The sequence below is a fragment of the Pararge aegeria genome, chromosome 1, assembly GCF_905163445.1.
Source record: "Pararge aegeria chromosome 1, ilParAegt1.1, whole genome shotgun sequence".
NCBI classification, from domain to species: domain Eukaryota; kingdom Metazoa; phylum Arthropoda; class Insecta; order Lepidoptera; family Nymphalidae; genus Pararge; species Pararge aegeria.
Window position 1 is genome coordinate 5619970 of NC_053180.1, and position 21925 is coordinate 5641894.

The 21925-nt window shown below is 35.3% G+C and overlaps 1 protein-coding gene across 2 annotated transcripts in view; it reads right to left on the reverse strand.

Moving 5' to 3' along the window:
* Positions 1–416: 416 nt before the first annotated feature.
* The window catches only part of LOC120626954 (calbindin-32), a 58691-nt gene continuing 37182 nt past the window's right edge, over positions 417–21925 (reverse strand). The window contains exons 3-12 of one of the 2 annotated variants that reach the window (XM_039894771.1): positions 10849–10938; positions 10051–10137; positions 8753–8809; positions 7489–7572; positions 5791–5846; positions 4901–4946; positions 3287–3298; positions 2022–2078; positions 1872–1943; positions 417–925 (exon numbers count right to left, since the gene is read on the reverse strand). In XM_039894771.1, coding sequence (XP_039750705.1) covers positions 773–925; positions 1872–1943; positions 2022–2078; positions 3287–3298; positions 4901–4946; positions 5791–5846; positions 7489–7572; positions 8753–8809; positions 10051–10137; positions 10849–10938 — 714 coding nt within the window. In that variant the 3' untranslated portion in view covers positions 417–772. The remainder of the gene's footprint in view (positions 926–1871; positions 1944–2021; positions 2079–3286; positions 3299–4900; positions 4947–5790; positions 5847–7488; positions 7573–8752; positions 8810–10050; positions 10138–10848; positions 10939–21925) is intronic. The other variant, XM_039894780.1, reaches the window with a different exon arrangement.

Sequence of the window (21925 nt, forward strand, 5' to 3'; positions counted from 1 at the left end):
AAAATAATATTTTTTGGAATTTTAGTTATACCCAGTCAAGGTTTGTTGCTCAGGGCTTAAAAGGCGAAAATTCTTTTTAGTTTCGTTAATTAAATCTGACTGTGGTTTATGGAGTATTTGGGGACCCTTCAGGACCCTTAAACATAAAATAAAATGTAACTACATACACATACTACTACTACATAGTACCCCACCTACTACGGCAATAAAAAGCAATTCATTCTTCGTGTCTATGATAATCTATGATAGCCCATTTTGGGTGGAGCTTGTGGTTTATGTTATCAGGCACGTTGTATGGAACTGAAACAGAGTTTAAGAGCCTCGAATTCAATAGGTGACAAAGGTCCCGCGACACTTTTACAATGCAAATACAACTGTGGGACAATTTTGAGTGATTTAAAAATATGCTTGTTTACTGTATGCTATTTATTGTGTGTTATCATGCATGTATACCTTCCTTTCTCCATCTATTGCTGAAAACTGCATTAAAATCTGTTGCATAGTTTAAGTGATCTAAGCGAAGACTATGTAAAGAAGATAATGAACGGAAAGACTGACATTAGTAACTCTTCGGGCGACATAAAGGATATTACTAAATAATATGGACGAAGAAGTAGAAGATGTAGAGCTAAGACATTCTCTAGCAATACGTGAATAGCGACCTTTGTCCCTTTGTGAGTATTAGGCTTAACTGGAGTTCGTGTAGTGAACCGAGACAAGGAATTTTAATTTTTTGCTACTGGGACGGAGTGGCAGTCGTTGTCTGTTCGTCTTATGGAGTGGACGCTTCCTCTTCCTGATTGTGTTTGGCGAGCGCTAACAGGATCATCGTTAGCTGTTTTCTGCTGATCTTGCCTTCGCTACTATACTCAACGCCCTGGAGTATGGTTTCTTCAAATTCAAGGAGATCTTGCGCGTCGTAATCCTTGAAATTACAAGAAAGAATGAATATAGCATGGAGGTAGTATTGCTGAGATAGATAAATTCTATCCTAAGCGTCCACAAAATTTTTACGTTGGAAATGACACTAATTTTCATTTTTGTTGTTTTTTTTTATGTTTACCTACATCTATAGACTAATATTATAAATGCGAAAGTGTATTTGTTTGTTAGTCATAATTTTAGAACAGTATGATTTGACTGTAGGCATTAGTTGGAGTTAGTTGGAAGGACAGAGAGTAACATTGGGTACGTTTTATCCCAGAAAAACAAAAATATCCCACGGGATTTGTAAAAAACCGGGAAACAGGTAGTATGCGTGGACTCTTGTTATTTCCAGACTCCATTTATTTCCTTAGTAAGTAGTACTAATTACCATAGCGGAGGCTCAGAAGATTGGCCTTATCTGGAGTTAGTTAAGTTAAGCGCGTGGCCACAGACAGGTCGCAATGGACAAGTGTTGTGTCTGCCCTTTGTCCCAAAGGGGGGACGTAGGACGCAAAGAAGAAGTGGGGAGAAAACACGTCCAGTTCTTTTTTATATAACATAGGTCCTTATTCCTTAGACATGTTTAATATACTACGGATTACGTGGTGCTCGGATCGATTCCAGAGTTAGGCCAAAATGGTTGGGTATTAGGTTTTTCTGCGTGGAACTTTCCATTTCAAGGCTAGAGTTTGAAAAATGGCGCTGTCCAATCCCGTGTCCCAAAGCGTGCGGTAGGCAGTAAGTACCGGTTATTGTCACTAACATATTAAAGTATGGATGCATCTTGCCAGCATTTGAGCAGCGTGGTGAGTCGAACCTCAAAACCCTTTTTCTAGTGAGAGAGGGAGGCCTGTGTACAGTTAAAGGCTGAGGATGTTTGCATGAAAGCATTAGAACTGATAAAGTATGTTCTGAATCTTCTACAGTGAAGTGCATAAACTTACTTTTTTTACCAGTTCTAGAAGATCTTTCAGAAAACCACGGAGTTCTTCATTCTCTATGGAGCCGTTGTTATCCTGAGAAAGTAAATATTTTAATTACATTTACTTCAATGAAATCCGAAAGAAATATAGTAATTCTTGTGAATAACTTACTCTGTCATAAAGAGAAAACACTCTCTCAATATCGTCCTTCGTTAACTTAGTTGCACCCTGTGAAATTACGAAAAAGTTATTTAAAAACTCTTTGCAGAGGGGGCAATCTGAGAAAATCCACCGTCAATTAAGTTAAACCCATCGGTACACATATGATTTGCTTTATAAAGCGTTTCATCAGGCGATAAAATGTCCTCTGTTCCTTTGTATATCGTATATAGATATTAAGTAGTGTTTGGTATCAAAGATTTTAGTACATATATAAAAAAAAACTGGTTGTTACTAATTTATACGTTTATACAATAGAAAGATAAAAGGAGCAACTTAGAAGAATATAAAAAAGAAAAACAAATGTCATAAATTTATACAAGGTAGTCTGGACTAGGCGTTACCGTCTTAGATGTTCACCTATACCTATAATAAAAAAAAAACATAAACTAAGGTTTAGGTTAGTATCCTTAAAGTTATACATATTTTAATTCCTCAACAAATAAATATTAATATAAAAATAAATAGCTACTAATAAATAGTAAAACAACTAATAATTGAGTAGATTTTAATTATTATGTTTATTCTATATTTTCTATAGTCTAGCAAGGATGCCATTTATTTAAAAATACATTCCCTTTATAAATAAATTAGATTTGCTTGCCAATTCTTAACATCCAAAATATAGTTTCTTGTTTAAGCTACCCGTACACCTTCCGGTTAGCGATCTGATCTTATTATATCTATATATATTGAATATTGGTTAGTACATACACGTGATGTGAAACTACATGTTCGTTTTTCTCAGTGTAGTCATCTAGCAAAGATTGCGAAATATGAAAAATTAATGAATGTTAAATAATTAGCATTACATTTACAGTGCGCGCACGAATTTAAGAATTATTTAGGAATGCGCTAGTGGTATGACCTAACTAGTAGATAAGAAGACGGAGATTCGATAAATTATTGACACGAGGATAAGAAAGTATGTCAGTAGTATTATTTGGACAACATCTTATACTTACTAATATTCTAATGGATCTAATCCAAAATCTTCAGATGGCAGATTGAATTCAGTAGGCTATCCTTTTCTATTCTCCCCTTTCTATGGCAATAAAAGCGATAGCGGGAGCCGATAAATAATATAATAAAAGATATCTTTAATTTCTTATATCAGGGGATTTTTAAATACACACGGTTTAATTATGAATTGATTAAAAGGTACGCGTATTGTTTTTTGGCATCATTGTTAGTCTATATGTCTACCGAGGACTCACCTCAATGCCCTCCTAAGAGTGTGGTGCAGACAAGCAGCAGTGTTAGGATAGAGAGACAGGCAAATCAACAGCATTCATGCTACACTGTTATTTTGTTATTGAATTATATTTTTGATAATTGTTATCTTTTTTCTAAACATCAGTATTTTGTATAACTTAGCTATAAAATATAATTTACGTAAAAAGTCTAAGAAGAGTTATAATTAAATTTACCTTTTTTAATAACTTCTTATTTCTTTTTTAAACAACTATGCAATTTGACTTTACAGTGACCAAGAATTTTATTACAATGTAAGTTATACTACATGACTAAATGGAGTTACTATATTATGTATGTGAGTTTAATGTCAAGTGCGTATTTGAAGCAACAAAAAGCAATTAAAAAAATTCATTGTTTTAATTATGACAACTGAATTAAAAAAGAATTAAAATACTTATCTAGCAGCAAACGCAATACAAACCAGCAAAACAATCTCACTCTGTGCTAAATAATACTGTGAATAAAAATCTAACCATTCCCGAAACCTTGAGTTATTTAGGTTCTACTTCCAATTTTTTTTAAATATCTCTTATCGTTTTCATTACGGTTTCAATTTAATAATAAATGTGAATATTTAATCTGTGGTTTTCCATATTTTCAACTCGCAGTTGCAATCAATAATTATTTTATAATATTAAACATGAATAAAAAATCGTTAGCCTTAAGTTGTAAGCACTGTTGAAAACTAAAGTCTGACGGTTAATAGTGACACTACCATCAGTTTAGAAGGCAAAGTCTACCGAGAAGACGCTGACAAGAATTCAGCAGTTCTTTTCCAACAACTTTTTCAACTTTACACGAACATTGTTATTTTGACAGGCACACGCCGCCGTAGCGACAAAGTAGCAGCTGCAATACTATCCGTTATTTAAATGGAACCGTACCGGATTAGAACCGGAGCGTGTAGACCGAGCCTTAAATAATAGACGATAGAAATAAATCTAGTCTAAAAAATATGATTAAAAAACGGTATCCCAAAATAATGTTGGAACATTGTCGCCCTTAAATAGAATTTGCATGCAAATTATAAAAATAATTGAAACTCGAAAGAAGACTTAGATTCTATCAACTTTTTGATGAGTTTTTAAAAGAGAAATGTTTAAGCATTATAATGGCTATGTAAATGACTAAATTACATGTTCTTTGTAGGTATTTTATGTAATTGAAAAACGTTGCTCTACATCAACGTAATAATAAGATTACAATTTTTTTATCTGTGAAAAAAAAACCGAATGTTTTAAGGTTTTTATCTACTTAAAAACAGCTGTTTTATACTCTTACTGAGCATAGTAATTTGTCATTATGACAAGTAAATGTCTACATTATATTATTATTAGATGTTTCTTTTATCAATGAAATCAAACTTACAGCAAACGTAGGTTAATAAAAATAGATAGTTCAGTCAAGTAGGTTCTTACTAATTTTTTTATTTAAAACTAACAATCGAAAACCAAAAGCAAAGTAAATAAGTAGAGCAATGTTTGTCTGGCCCGGAAACAAAATGTCGATTCGGCAAAATGGCGCGCGTGAAACAATGTGGTCGCAATTTTGGCGGGAAATGAATTATCACTCACCTTGAAAACTTGGCGGCAGAGGAAATTCTCTTTCACGGGTAGCAATCTGGGAATTTGTAACAATATATTTTAATGTTAATGTATTAAAAGAAATCTGAGCTGGTAATTAGGTGCTGTGGTGATGGTAACTATGTTAGAAACTATAGAAAGTTACCTTGGTAGCTAACTTTAATACAATGCCGAAGACGTCAAACCGATCTACTGATATTTCAGTTGATTGACAGATGACTGTTGTTTGATGGCAATTATCGATATTTTAACCCAATTTCATATCATCCGTGATGCATATGCTGTACGTTTTGTGAACCCTTAGTTTTAAGTCAATTTATTGCGAATAGGGCAACGAAAAAGGTAAATACTTAAATATGTATAAATAAAAAAATAGGTAGTGTTTTTTTTTTAAAACCGTTGGAGTATGATATTCTCTTAACTGAAAAAATACGTAGAGATTTCCGTAATAATGTCGCTTTAAAATATGGCTAGCGACCAAAACTTTTGAGGCCGCAAAACAGCGACACAATAAAATTACATAATCCGATCCCATCTCAGGCGGGATTATATTAGAAAATTCGATAATAAGCCGCTTATCTGAGAACCATGTTTTACACAAAAGCTTATTGAAATTGATTTTGAATTATTTTTGCCTCTCTAATAGAGCGTTACATATCTGTCCAGTTTGCCGTGGAGATCCTTGGAGTGGTAGCTCTGGTTACCAAAGCGTTGCACTTTTTAAGCCTTAGAGGTATTTTGTCTGAAAGTAGCTTTATTCGAAAGATTTTGTTATTTGTACTTGATATAATTACAGCCACATCATGTGCTTTAAAATATTATTATACAAGTCAGTTATCAAAAAGAGGAGATAAAATAGTTTATCAGTTTATAATACTCACTTCGCCATCTCAGAAAGTTGAAGCCGACCATCTTTGTTCGAGTCAAACACTTGTAGCTGCACATAAAAGTAAGATGTTATTAAAACGTTAACCAGTTTTATTACTTGCACATAAAAGAGAATAGCATTCTGAGTGAATTGGTTCTATACCTCATTCGTGTGTCTTTCACTTATTCATTATTTTTTAACAAAAATTATTTATTTTTTATTTTTATTTATTAGCTTTTCAAGGGAAACAAACAGTACTATTACACATAAAAGTAATGCCGTATTTTAATATCACATAAACCAATGAAGTTTCCACATATACGATAACATTAAGCGAAAATAATACAGAAAAAATTAAATAAAATTAAACAAAAAAGAAAAACATAAACTTTAAAGCTTATAATACTTATTTTGCCATAATAAATTTCCTAAAAGTGCCAATTTTGACATGAAAAATGTCCGTCTCGGCATTATAAAAAAAAACATCCTCAAAAAGGGACCGTGCTGTGGCGGCATTCGAATACAGGTTGTCACCACCTCTCTACTTCCGGCGTATGTCGTACGAGGCGACTAAGGGAATAAAACGGAGAGCGGGCAAGAAGCTTCGTCTGTGCTACTGCTACCATTTAATGCAGTTGGGAGAGGAGTTTAGTGCAACAGTGGACTGTTATTGATAATGATCCTCGAATTATATCAACAATAAATCTCATTCAAACAACCGATGCGAATCGATCAAGCGATGCTGCAGAGTTGCATAAAAAAACAGAACCTCACTTCGGAGGATATTTTTTTTTTTTTTTTCCGTTACAAGTTAGCCCTTGACCGTAATCTCACGTGGTGGTAAGTGTTGAGGTAGTCTAAAAAGCCTGCCAGACAAAAGACTATATATATTATTTTACCGACTAATATATATATTAGTCATCAATCTTACCTACTATTATATATAATATATATATTATAGATATATATATATATATAGGCACAGAATTAAGAACATACAGAAACCGTGTCTAGGACTACTGACGGGCTGACGGGGTATGGAAGTAATATTAAACCTATATATCCCTCATCGGTTTCTACATGAAATCGTACCGGAACGCTCAGTTGCTTGGCAGCACGTCTTTCGGTAGGATGCTAACATGCCACGGCCGTAGCCTTCCCATCAGACAAACTACACTGTTTGTGCGGTCCAGAATATTATTTTCTGCAGTTTATTGATCTTAAACACAATAGCCAAAAAACAAAAGCTTCCGTAGATTTTGTTAGGTTTTTTTCGAAACAAGATCAATGACTGAAACGCTCTCGAGTGCAATCTCACCTGCTGTTAAGTGATGATGCAGTCTAAGAAGCCTACGAGACAAAATACTATATATATTACTTTAGTGACTATTATATATATATGTATATTAGTCGTCTTAAAAACCACTCCACTTTAGCAGTGTTTATCGAACAGGTCACTTCATTCCATTTAGCAGTTGACAGTGATTATTTTACCTCTAATGTTCTTAACGTTAGCCGTTAAATGAGGAAAATGGGAAAAGTTCGTGATTGAGCAACATCCTTCGGGTGTGAAGTGAGACGTGCGCGGGGCGTTTTCACTGTTTTTGCACACAATGCACCCCATGTAATGATGCCGGAATGAGGTTTCTGTACGTTCTTAATTCTGTGTATATAGATAAAAGCAATTTATAAAAGGAATGCCTTGTGTTACCATGGTGTCGGTGTATTCGATGAGCTTATCTTCTGATACGTCATTAATCTTCTTTGCTTCTTTTAGTAAATCGCGAAGGAAATTCTGAAATGAGATTGTAGAGACGAATATTATTTCTAACAAATCATTATAGCTCATAGCGAGCTGGGTTCTTTAGAGTGGCCATCACATCATCATAGATAAGTCAGCCTACTTTTTATCTGGCTGCTTCCAGTGACGCCGGGTGCTTTAAATCGGTATAAAATGAAGCACCACGCGGGGAGGCTCTTTTCAGTTCCCCCGTTGAATCCTCGCCACCTCCCAGGGCCAGTGGAAGCCGCGGGAAACACTTTAAAGCCGAACATCAGCGTCAAGGACTGACTAGCAGATTGCCTATTAATGGGTTGATAAAGATAGTATCTTATGTTAAGATAAGGTAGATTTTTTTTTAAATTAATTGTATGTGTCAAATAGATGAAGGTGGTATTCTTATCCTTACTAATATTATATCGCGATACAAACAAACACGCGTGTGTTTGATTGTTTGTCCTTCAACTGTATTTATGCCATAAAGTATGTCATCTTTTTATCCCAGAAAAACAAACAGTTCCAACGTGATTTGTAAGAAACCGTAGTAAATGCGGAAAAAGAATAAAATATTAGCCGTCTGCATTTTAATATCGTGTCAACTATGTTACTGGTGAAAACAAATTCCTTAAACGGGACTTAAATGGAAAGCTTGGAATATGGCAGCCCACGCCCATAAGTCTAGTGAAACAATTTCGACTGTAATAACTAATTGCGTGCGAGAGAAAAGGGGCGAGATATAATATCCTTATGAAAAAAACAGCGAGGTTATCCCTTCCGAATGTTTTATGTCTCTTGAGCGAATTGTAAATTGATTTCACTCACATTTTGACTTTTATTTCGTGTTTGTGCCAACAAATAAACCGCTAAGAATGTTTTTGTGCTACATAAATAAAATCATATGAAGTCTCAAGGGTCACGTAAACTCAATTCTTTCTCACTTGCTTTATAATTTAAACAATCTTATATACTTTAAAGTTTAATGTTCATTTTAAATTGTTCAAAAAATTACTTACAAAAACAAAATCTCTTTCTATTTATTCTATCACAATTGTTTTTTTTATATATTTCAAAAACTTTAAAAAGAAAAGATTGAAATTGAATTAAATCAAAAGATTTTACATTATAAGACAAGCTAAAAAAAATGAAGTGTAGATAAAAATCCTATTGAAATATATTAACGATGCGAAATTCTCACCTTCAATTCATCAGCTTCAATGTACCCGCTGCCGTCTGTATCGTACTCCCTCCAAATCTGTAACGTAAAACGTATTGATCTGTGAACAACCTGTTGCTTCATACCGCTTGTTAACTTTTCCTTATCCTTATTGGAAACCGTAAAAGCTTTCAAAGTATTATGTATGACTTCTTTATTTCTGAAGTAATTACTTAGTATCCGGCTTGAAGGACCATGTTCATTACGAACATGACAGTTAGTGTCATGTTCGCTGCTGCTTTTTAAACATGCTGAGTTTTTTTTAACGGAGAATAAATGAATGAATGCATGAATGAATACACTTTTATTGAACACCTCAAAGTAATACAGAAAAAATATACTTAAAATGTTAACAAAATGAATACAATTTTCAGTGATCCAGAATGTCTCAAATATATTCAACTTATTGAAAAAAAATTCAATATTATGTGTAATAGGATTTAATCAGCTGTCTATTTTTGACTATTTAAAACCTTTGAAATTATTAACAGGTTTGAAAGAACATATGGATTGAAGTAGGTATATAATGATAACCTGTTGTGTTCTATTTATTTTATATAACACTCAGAAACAATATCTTGCGGAGCAATAACGATTTTCAGGTTAGAAGTTTTTCAAATAGAGTTAGTTGTACGGAAATAAAGCGAGGGAGACGGCAATTATTTGTTTGCGCGCTCTTTCATTTGAAACGTAAAATGTATATTGATCTGAAGTCACCTGTTGCCACGAACGTTTTTATCATCACATAAGCAGAATATATTATGATATTTGAAACATTTAAAATTGTATCGATGCTAAATTAAAGAATAAACTACTGTATAGATTTAATCGTCGGTTTAATATTCTTTCGGTTTCGGTTTATTGTTCTTCTCGATGAGTTTCCCTTACAAATTTTCATCCGGTATTTTACTCCTGAGCGCACGTGCTATTTAGTTTTGCTAGGCGTTCTTTATTACTTTTTATCTTGTTACTAGACTCCTAAGGGTCGTAGTTTAATATTAAATAACCTAATAAATTACTCAAGAATAGTGCTATTAAATTCAAAAAAAGGTTTTTCCGACCCGATTGGCAGTGCGTCCAACCAAACAAAAATACAAACTCTTTAGCTTTATGATCATAATCATCGTTAAAGCCCGGCAACCCTTATTGGAACCGTGCCACGTGGCTTGTAGCGAGCTCAGCTCTAAAACACTCACTATCTACTACTCATATCATTCTAATGATAGTGGCAAAAAGTGGTTCCTACATTTAAGACTTAAGACCAAAAGTTGAAAACTTACTTTCATGAATTCAACACTGGATTCCAACGGATTGTCAAACCTAAATAGAAGGAGAAAATTTTCCTCCATTGGCAGGAGTTGAGCTAGCTGTAACAAGATTTATGAATCAAATCAAATGGGCAATATAAAAGACACTTCTATTTTCTAAACACCAATTTTTATAATGTCGTGAGATGGGGATAATTATACTCGTAAACATTAAAAATAAAGCTACTTGGATTCCATAAGTCTAAGAAGAAGCCGATAGCAGAGTATTGTTTTACTTTTATTTCTAGATTAATTATTTAAAAATTTGTGCACAATTTTATTTTGAATTCTAATGTAAATATTAATATTAGGTCCTTAGATATGAAATTGGCGTTTTGTAGTACTGGCCACTTTGATAACAAATATCTCCTTTTTGGTAGGGAATTCCTATTTCAAATTTATTTAGCTATTTACTCATGCCATTGTGTTTTGAAAATCCTAATTCATTTATTTTTTCCTCTTATGGTTTTTTCTTTCCGTCACTCAGTGTACGAAATGGAAAACTTGAAATAACAATTTACGAGTTCAAGTTCCATCGTGGCACCAGTGCTGCAAAAACGGCTCGAAGGATTTATGATGTGCTTAACATTTAAAACTTATTATTTTACTCAAAAAGATGACTTTATTTTCGTTTATTTGTATACCTATATATATATTAATAATTGTAATCAATAAATTTTTCTCCTGCCTATTTATAAAAATATCTCACGAGTACTTTTTGATGAGCGTCATATTCCAATAAAACATTAGTATTGTGTCAGGTTAACTTACCTCTCGAATGTCAATCTTGCCGTCTTGGTTGTCATCGTAGGCCTCCATAAAGCATGCCTTAAGTTCCACAAGCATCGAATCGGACACCGCCTAGAAAAAAAAATGACCCTTTACCTGTAAAGTCGTTTTCGAGTATCGCAACAATTGAACTTCAGAGTAAAATAGAACTAATGTCTATTAAATTAAAGCTCTGATTTGTCCACAATACACACTTAGTGCTTATAGCAGAACATTTGTAAAATAAAAATCTGTAGAAGTTACAGAATTTGTGACTGTAAAACAAGTAACATTAAGTCCATTTCACTATGAAGGTTATAATACCTTCCTCCTTATATAATAACATAGATTATATCTCGATATGCGAAAGAAACACAGATCATTCATGTGGGTATTTTGGATCCGTTTGATCAATTGGTGGCTATTAATTATGTTGCAGGTACAAATTTCTTTAAACTAACAGGTCTAAAAGTAGGCCCTCCCTACAAAGGTGCTTTTGCAAATTTGATAAAACATTAGGTATATCGCGATTTAATCTTCACGGGACGAGTGCTTTTCTAGGAGGGGGGGCTACCGAGGGGGTTTTAGTATATCCCCCCCGTCCATCAACAAAAAAATAAAAAAAGGTATATCGCGATTGTGTCTGGTTCTAATAGTTACAATGAGATCCTTCCCAAAGGTTCTACCTGATGTCTTAGAATTAATATGATATTATTTTTGAAATCCAAGATGGCCGCTGTGTAAAATTGACAATTGAACATTATGGGTGCCATTTTCAAGGTTTACACACGGACACGTCAAACTTATAACACCCCGCCATTATTTCGTCAGGGTTAAAAACAAAATGATTCAGCAACAATAAACCGCGTAATTTGTCAGGCGGCAATACAAAGACCGCTCTCACACCTCTCTCTTGCCTCGCGAGTCAACTCGTAATGCTGCTTTGAGTGACGTTTATAGAAATTGCCAAAGGTTGACTAGAGTTTTACAATAACAGATTAAAAAAAATTGTGAGATCGCCTGACTCCTGGCAGATGAGAAAAATCTAAATTATTGTATATGAATGTTAGCAAACCCGCCAGGCTTCGCACGAATGCAATCTAGATACTGATGCGGGGCAGTTTGGAGTCATAAAAAATTTAACGATTATGATTAATCTTTACTTAGCGGTACATTTTAATGGCCGTTAGTCGCTGCCCGTGCTTTTAAAATCTCTGATATCCTCTATGTTACTCAAGGTAAATACTGAAGGTTTCAATTAGTAGATTATTAAAACAGATATATTAATTGCTCACTCCTCCTGAAATACTATCTGTACTATTTGAACACTATCATAGGTTTATATTTAACACTACCAGCACGGCCAGCATGGGCAAGAGACAATTGTCTTCCCGGCAAAAGGATAAATGTATATCTTCTGCCACAGCTTTATCAACTAGCAGAGCATTGGCGCACAAGTGGAAATAATATCGAAATAATAAGTGTAATAATAAACAGGGGGAAAATTTCGTTAGCAGGTGGACACGTTAATTATATCCCTTGTCAGGGGATATAACCGGGGGATATAATTTTGGTCTCCTGCCTGTACCAACCCAGTACAGTTCAGTATGATTTAAAAGACTTTAGGTGTAGATTATGTAGCAGTACCCGAATTATTTATGTTTTAACGGTGAATGTATTCAGTAGATAGATACTGATAATTCTTTACCTGAAATTTATTATTATTCTTGATCTGTTAAAGAATTTTTAATAGTAAAAAACCATAAAAGTTAAATATTTTTAGGCCACCCGGGATTCGAACTTTAGACCTCGTGACCTTCGTTGAATAAGCAGGAGTAAGATGATCGAATTTAATAATGATTCCTCAATAGCCTATAACAGTCCACTGCTGGGATTCCTCTCGCAAGGGGAGGGTTTGCCCGTAGTCACCACGCTGGGCAGAGGCGTTTATGATCGCAATACTAGGAAGTAGCACAGAGCACGCTACTACCCGTTCCCCGTTTTATTCTTTTAGTCGCCTCTAGGAGGGGTGTTGTGAACTGTATTCTGATCTGCTGTCACACGGTACATAATAATGTTTATACCAATAAAATTCTCGTTTTTACGTTTTTGTAAAGTTGTGAAAAAAAGGATGTTATAATCATGAAAACGTAAAGTAGCCTAGTGGAGTTGGTTCTACACTCAGAGCTCATATAAGTTGTAAAGTCCGCCATTGTTACCGGATGGCCGTTTGAATAGAACGCAATTTCAAACGTCACACTGTTCAGAAAACAAAGTTTGAATTTGAATTTTATGGACATTCCATTCGTACAGTTGCACTCTGAATTTTTTTAACTTTTTTATCTGTGGTGAATAGAAACCCTATCTAAACAAATAAATCATATTGAAGTGTGTTATATAAGCGGTGATAGCCTAGAGGCTTAAGCTTCCCTTTCTGGACCGGGTTCGATCCCCAGCACGTACCTCTACCTTTTTGGAGTTATGCGCATTTTAAGCAATTAAATATAACTTGCTTTAGGGGAAAAACATCGTAAGGGTGGCGAGTTCTTTTAATTAGGGTTTCCAACAAGTCACATCAGTGACTCAGTGTCTCGGTGTGACTCGGAAAAGAAAATTCCCAACGCGTCTTTAGTAGATCTTAAATGTAATATACCTGTGTATTAAATAAAAAAAAAGGAAAAAACCCCCAGCATTTAATATAGTGTACATTATTTGTCTAATCAAGTCCTCTCATTTGATACATATATTGAATATTAAAACTTAAAAAAAAGTAAGATTTTAAAAATTCCTAAATTGCCCGATGCTCGCCGAGCATCAAGCCCGTGACCTGCAACTTATAAGCGCACACGACTGCACCACGAACATATTTATTAGTTGTGAAAAAATATGTTATCCACTATTTTGTGGCCGCGGCCATCTTGGACCAATTTCCATCAAATATATCTAAGAATATTCCCGACTAATTCACCTTTCTAACACAAAATCGAAATCGCTTCATCCGTTCGGGAAATACGATGCAACAGACACACACACAAACAAACGTCAAACCTATAACAATATAATAACTTATAACCCTGTCGTTTTTGCATTTGGGGCTAATAATTAGGACAATAGGGTATTTAGACACGATTCAATTGTCATTATAAGCAAAAAAAAGTAAGAAATTAAAACTTCCTAATTGCGAGGATCAAAACCGGCAACTTATAAGTACCACAGCGCTCATGAACCATATGTTTACCGGTTTCAGCGAGCATATAACCTTGACCGGTTTGCGATCCAAACGGCAGCTGATCCAACTAGAAAAGATTTTGTAACCAATATTCACTCAACTCTCACGAAAGTGCAAATGATTTTTTTATTGGACTACAAGTTAACCCTTAACTGTCCACAGTCATAGTCTCTGGCACTCTCCACCAATCCGCACTAGGCCATCGTGGTGGACTACGGCCTTAAGTCAGTCATAGTCTCTGGCACTCTCCACCAATCCGCACTAGGCCATCGTGGTTAACCCTTTTTCATCGTGGGAGGAGACCCATGTAATGGTGCCGTATGCCTTGATATGATCATGAGACGTGGGAGTTATAGTATCGATTTCTATGCAGCATCGTACCGCAATGCTAAATTGTTTGAACGTCTTTAGAAACCGAAACCTCTAGAGTAGACCAGAAAAAAACATAAGCCCGACTGGCTTGCCAAATCCAACTAGAAACAAATTTGCAATCAATATTCTTTAAAATCTCACGAAAGTGCTCCCAAAGCTTCCTGGATATTTCCTGAATCTAGGAAATTTAGTTCACGAAACCATACACGCTCGCGTTATTTATGGAGTAACCGTATTGCTCCGACTTTGAATTGCTTCCCTAAATGGAAATTCACGTTACATACGCGGCTATAAACGTGAATCGTAAATGCATATGCTGGCGAGTCGCCAAGTGAACAATTTAGGGGGGCGTTGACAAATCTGGGGTCTATTGTCGTAGAATGATAGCAAAAATGTGATAATTGCACTGCTTCCGTTTATGTGTCACGAGAAAGAAAGAAAGAAAAACAAAATTTATTCACGATAATGAATACATATTTATACAATAATATAAATAAATAATAACCTGGATCCTATTTTACTACTATCGCAGTCGTAGACAAGTCAAACACGACACGCGGTACCCCACGACTTCGTCCACAAATAACTTTGATAACAACACCCAGTGGAGAATTTTTACATTCTACGCCCTGGGCCGGTTACGCTTCTCGAATAGCGCTCTTGGTCTTTTTTCTTGAACTTTACACGGTACCAGTTTCTCCCGGATGTCTTATTTCAGCTGTCAGTGGTCAAGCAATATCTAATTCACCCGTATTTATATCAAAATACCCACGAACAGAATTTCGTTAACATTTGATGTGAATCAATAATAATTTTAATTTATTCTTGAAAACTATTCGATAGTCCATAAGGAATTATATTATTAGCACATTAATTGACATGCTAATCAATTTAATAGGATATCAAGTTAAGTAAGTGATTGAAAAAAGTAAGTCATAGTTATCAAAATTATTTATAAACTTTACAAAATCGCAGGACTTTGATAGGTTACCCGCACAAACGACTTTTGTCGACCTCCCTGGCGCAACGGTGAGCGCTGTGACCCTAAGCAGGAGGTCTCGGGTTCGATTCCCGGCAGGAGCAATTTAGGAATTTCTACTTTTCTGAAGTTTCTCTAGTCTTGCCAGGTGGGAGGCTTTGGCCGAGGCTAGTTACCACCCTATCGACAAAGACGTGCCGCTAAGCGATTTAGTGTCCGGTGTGATGCCGCTTGAAAACCGATTAGGTGTATGACTACCATACTCCCCAACAGGTTAGCCCGCTACCATCTTAGACTGCATCATCACTTACCAACAGGTTTTCAGTCAAGATCTAACTTGTAGTGGAATTAAAAAAAACAACTTTACCCCGACCCACCGCGTAACGTCGTTTGCCTGCTAAATTAGGCTATCAAATAAAAAGAACGTTACTTATGATATCAAAGAATGATACCTACCAAAAATGAATTAAAAAAAAAAAAACTATAAAACGGCTCAACCTTACAAAAGCTTACATACACCTGAGTTCTAGAATAAATTCATATTAAGCACGTAGTTAAACCAGTTTTAAAAGTAATTCCAGTGGTCATATATTATGCAATAACTTCCAGTTAAATTGAGTTAAACGTCGCGTTGGCTGATAGCCAAGATTCACCCGAAGGCTGACTATCACTAGATATTTATTACCTTTATTTTTGTTACTCCTGACACAAAGCAAGGTAATGCAAGGTAAGTCTATCACAGGAAGGGGTTGTAGGGTTAGATGCTTTAGAAGTGCCACCAAAACAAGATTAGCTCATCTGCAAACTGCTCAAAATAAAATACTAAAAACTCTTTTCCAATATCCTTTTCGAACTTCCACAAAAAAAATCTATAGTGATACTAAAATAATGAACATTCATCAATTATATATATATATAGCACGTGCATCTGTATTAGAAAATCAGTAAACAAAACAATCCACACTAGTATCACTTTTACAAAAAAGAAAAATAAAACTCGTCGAGCCAGTTTCCTTACCTTACCTAGAACTAGAACAAATTATGGTAAAAAATCCCTTACCTTTGAAGGCGCCGAATTTTATAATAAAATACCTATACTTATAAAAAATGTAAACTCATTCAATGTATTCAAAACTAAATTAGCTTCTTATATATTAAGTAATACCAATAAATTTAAAGACGAACACATTGAATGAGTAGATAATAGTAAAATTGAATTAAGTTTAGTTTAATGGCGAAGTGTATTAATGTATGTAATAGAAAGTTAAGTTTCCTATGTAAGTGACTTAGGTCTTTTTATGGGAATAAATGTCTTTAAACCTAAACCTAGATGTCTGAATATCGTCTGCGAAAGGTACATAAGTCATTTGTGTAATGTTTTTAAACAGATTACTAAGGTAATTTCGGACGTACCTATGCCTTAAGTTTAAACAGTGTTAAAACACATTTATTAAATCCTCACACTCAATGGTTACTATACAATTTATGAATTTCTAAATGACAAGGTTGCTTCGATGCACACCGCTTTGCTTTCACCTCTCGCGAATTAGCAGAATAATAATTTTCATAATGCTGATGTTGGAAAGCAGTGAGTTTCTTGTAGACTTCTTCTTACAGAATCTGCCTTCTGTACCGGTACAGTCACTACAACAGACTTGACAAATTCTAGTTCTAATTAAAAATTCATTTATTTCAAGTAAATTAAGAAAAAATTGATAGAAGCAGGCGTTATTTTGCGGAAAACCATGATATATTATGAAAATTAAGCTTAATTTGCTATACTCCGCGAAAAGCAGAAGAATCTGTATGGTGTAATTTATAATTTCTTCAATCATTATACACCACACCAAACAGATCTTCGGCAATATATCCTCTACGCACGTTTCGCTCCGAAACCGGAGCATCCTCAGGAGACGTTGACTTTACAATGAATAATTGTTAAGAACTGTTTGACTTAACAACTATTCATTGTAAAGTCAACATCTCTTGAGGATGCTTCAGTTGAGTATAGTAAATTAAGCTTAATTTTCATATAATACACAGTGTGTGTTGTAACGTCAAGTCAGTCTGTTTGTAGTGACTCTACCACTGGTTCGGAAGGACTATTCTACCGAGTAGAGCCGGCAAGAAACTGCTTGCTCTTTTTCAACATATTTTTTCAGTTTAAGACGTTAGAATTTTGTTATATAATTTAAATTCATTTATAGGAGGTTCAATATTATTATTGGTCTACCTGAAATAAATGTGTGTGTTCTCGCAGCCCGGCCACCAAGCGACCAGTTGTAAAAACGTAGGGTTGTAACCGGTACCCACCGTGCCTCCCTGTGGTGCTGCGGTATTTATGAAGATACCACACAAGAAAATAAGTATCTGAGTTGGATATAAAATTTTAGTTTCTATTTGCCCGCGGAGGCAATTTTTATTTTAGGCAAAATTTTTAATTTATAAAGGCGGGGACCTGACTCTGCGACAAATTTGATGAATAGGTATTTAAAAAAAACGTGTGTACTTACGTACACATTTGAAGTTTATGTTACATAATAATAAATCTTACATTTCAATATTTTAGTTCCAGTCGAGTCGGTGTTGAGTTGGTTTGGTGTGCGAAGGTCATTATGCTCCTGCATTGTTTCATAACGTAAACATATACCAGCTTAACCAGTTTCACGGGCAAGCGGGGTGTTATGCAATATATCCAATAAAACAGTTAACCTCCAACGCAGCTGGCAAATGGCCAAGGGTTGTTGGAATATGGGCTGGCATACCGCATAGTAGCTGATATATCCCGTATATATGACTTTATTTGTTGTTGATAAGTGAAACAAATTAGTGCTTAAGTCTGTCTGATATAGAAATACTGGCTCTGCCCAATTTTAGGGTTCCGTACCTAAAATTAGACAGAGCCTGATCTGATGGAATATATCAAAAAAATCTTAATTTTTTTTTTAATTTTCTCTTGTTTTCAATCAAAATGTAACAAACTGTCATTATTTTGCGGAACAAATTTGTGATGCTTTATCCTTTCAGTACGCTATTCCTGTCGTAAACAGATAACTGTTTCAATTTTTCACATCTGTCAGGCGTCCCGTGATGGCTCACACATTTTTTTTTCGGGGAAGCACTAACGCCATGCTGAATAGCAGTAGATGTTTTTGTGTCATAGTAAAGTCTCTCTGATACTTAAAACTGGCTCTGGACGTGGCTAGGGTTCCGTCCCTGAAGCGTTTTTTCGTGGAAGTACTAACGCCGTGCTGAGTAAGTACTGGTCAGTAAAGTGTTATATCTTGTACGATAGGAGCCCTTAGGTGTGCGAGCCCAACTCACCTTGACCGATTTTTTTATTATGCGTAGCATCGTTAAGCACTTACTTTATGTTTTTGTTATGACTGGATTTGTATAGGTGAAATAAGCCAGAGTATAAAATTTCTAGAAATATTATTAGATACTACGCATAAAATAATATGCCTAGATACTTTTAGCATTACCCTATATTAGTTAGGGTCGGCTCCCGCTAAGCTGTTAATCTGATAATAAGCTGTTATCCAGTAGGTTTGGCCATTTGGACTGTCTGTAACCAAATTACGTTATCTCACGTAGGCGCCACGTATAACGTTATACCCATTCCTTCCCTTAGTTTCTTAAAGGTTTATTGACGATAGACAGCCAACATGGCTGTCAGAAGCTGTTCTTAACACGTTCAACATTATCAACACTACAGTTTTCAGGCAGGTTCTTCCACAGAGTCCATTGCTTTACCTTCCTGGTACCTAAAATGCTAAATTTTCATCATCATCATTATCAACCCAATACCGGCCAACTATTGCGCACGGCAGGGTGACAGCAATGCGGCAGGCGTAAATCTTGCAATCACTGCTGTCAAACGTCACTTTTGTATATTTATTGTATGGAAAAGTGACGTTTGACAGCAGTGATTCCAAGATTTACGCTTGTCGCATTGCTGTCGCGAGATATGTCGGTCTCCTTGCAGAATGAGGAGCGAGCGAGGCCGCAATCTACCACGCTGGCCAAGTGCGGATTGGTGGTGGTTTCCTCACGATTTTTTTCGTAACCTATACTATAATTTGACGACCCCGCCGGCGCAGTGGTGAGCGCTGTGGATTTAAGTGGGAGGTCCCGGGTTCAATAACCGGCAGCGGTAATCTGGGAATTTATAATTTCTGTTTTTTTTCTTGTCTGGTCTGGTGGGAGGCTTCGGCTGTGCCTAGTTACCACCCGTGTTACCGACAAAAAACTTGTCTGCATTCTCGGGAGCCAAAGTGGACGCGGGAGAAAACTTTCTTCCAATGCGTCGATTGGACCGTGCCAACCGAGTAACTCTACCATACCCATCTCAACATATACGCTTTTTCTTATGCAGTATTTTGTGTTTTTTAGGTTTTTCGGTTTTTGGTACGGAGCCCAAAATACCCAGTGGTAAAAAACTGAGTCCGTCCGTTAAATAAGAGGGTATCTACATAGTAAAGTAAGTTCTGAGATTATCGATGCATGCAATATAAAGTAAATTCAAGTGAAGTTGTGTTCGGATCCACATTATTTCATAATGTAAAACAAATAGTAGTTAATGGAACCATGTCATAAAGAACATGTGTACGGTATAATACAATAATATGTTCTTGTATTATATATGGATAATACTAGTATCTCCTAAACAAAGTGTTATATCTAAGTCGTGACAAACGTCTTAGGGTTTTGAGATGCAAATGACTTGCCTTATGGCATAGGTAATGATTAAATACTCTTTGCTCAAACGGTCGTGCCTTGTTATTAGTCATACGCTGGACGCAATCATGTACTCCGCTAAGTATGAAATTCAGATGTGGCGGTCGGATCTTGCCTTTTAAAGTAACCATCGAAATGAGATGGTCATGTGGCTACGCCGTAGCACAACGCCCAGTTGTTGCGTTAATATGGGCACCGTGGCTACGACGCGTCGTAGCAGCCTTGCGCACAGCACGTGTAGACGATAACGTGACTACATTTTAAACTACTCTATTTTTTCTTACTTGTCTTATAAGGTAAACAATCTTTTAGTTACTTTAAAGTTTATTTTCATAAAAACACTTTAAAATAAAGGAAATCTCATTTTAATGTTTTTTTTTTTAATTTATTTTATCGCCATAGATATTGTTTACATATTTGCAATCCATTATCATAAACATACAGTTAGGTTAGCCCAATATTGAGAAAGAACCCCTTGACTAGGACTCTGCAAAAAGACATTTCGATCTCTTCACTGTGAAAAACAAACATTAATGTGTCCATATTTATTTCTATCTTCTCTGAAAATAAAAATCATGTGAGTAAAAACATAGGAAAAAGTAATAAAAGGGAAAATGTACGGTATTATATAATTATTATAATTTATTTGTCAATTAGTTCATCATCCGATCGGTCTTCTACTACGGAAATATATTTTTATCAATAGATTTTATAGTTTATACGAATAAATGTATTAAGAAAATTGTAATTGATAAGATAAGACCATCAGCGAAATATCAACTATGATTTCATACCGTATAAGTGGATGATTTCTTAAAAAGATTGTGAATATATATGATAGAAATCAGCATATCCGAACAATAAAAAGACTATCTGTATGACATCATTCATAAAGGTGAAATGATGTACCAAAATAGATAGTGCGTAAGACGTTCGAACAAATTTCTCTGAAATCTGCTGACAATATGTGAAAAGCAAAATGTGTGCGAAACTCGAGCGATTTACACAAGTAAATCGCTCGAGTTTCGCAGAGCCCAAGTTTTAAGGTTAGACGATTTACGAAAACCATAATATATCCAAAATAAATAAGTAAGTGAATCTTCGAATTTAACTTTTCACACTAGAATTTAAGTGGACTTAATGGATTTAAATTGTGAAGGCACTTTTAAATCTTAGTTACTTTGGATTATGCTCAGCTCTTAAAGAGATCAGGCTAAGCTTAGCCAACCCTTTTTTCAGCAAAGTTTGAACTAAGTCTATGTTCTAGAGATCTTAGCCTAGATTCACTTGCTTTAATCACGCGTTCAATGTTTTTCTGTACGCCCTCTGATTGGTCCTTGTTTTGGGACATTGACATATATATTATTGTGCAAAGACTCAACAGATAGCAAGTTGTAATATTCTCATAATCGACCTGAAATAAACTTATTGGATTTTTGTGCCAAGAAATGCTCAGAACTAGAACTGAATAAAAATAGTAATACAGCGGTAAACAGAAGGTTGTGGGGGACGAGAATGGGACCCTTATTGGCGTCCGCAATATAATGCTTTTTAATGAGATCAAAGGCGTCGAACTACTGTATCTCTTCTTTATATGTCGTTCCGATGTCTAGATCAAAAATCGTAGCCCGTAGTTAGTAAAATGGTACTGTCCCGCTCTGAGCCTCGAATAGCTCGCTAAGCCGTCGGTTCCGGTTAATATTGCCAGCATGTGTTTATAATTTCGTATTAGAAGGGCAATGCTCTAATTCCCTCTTTTG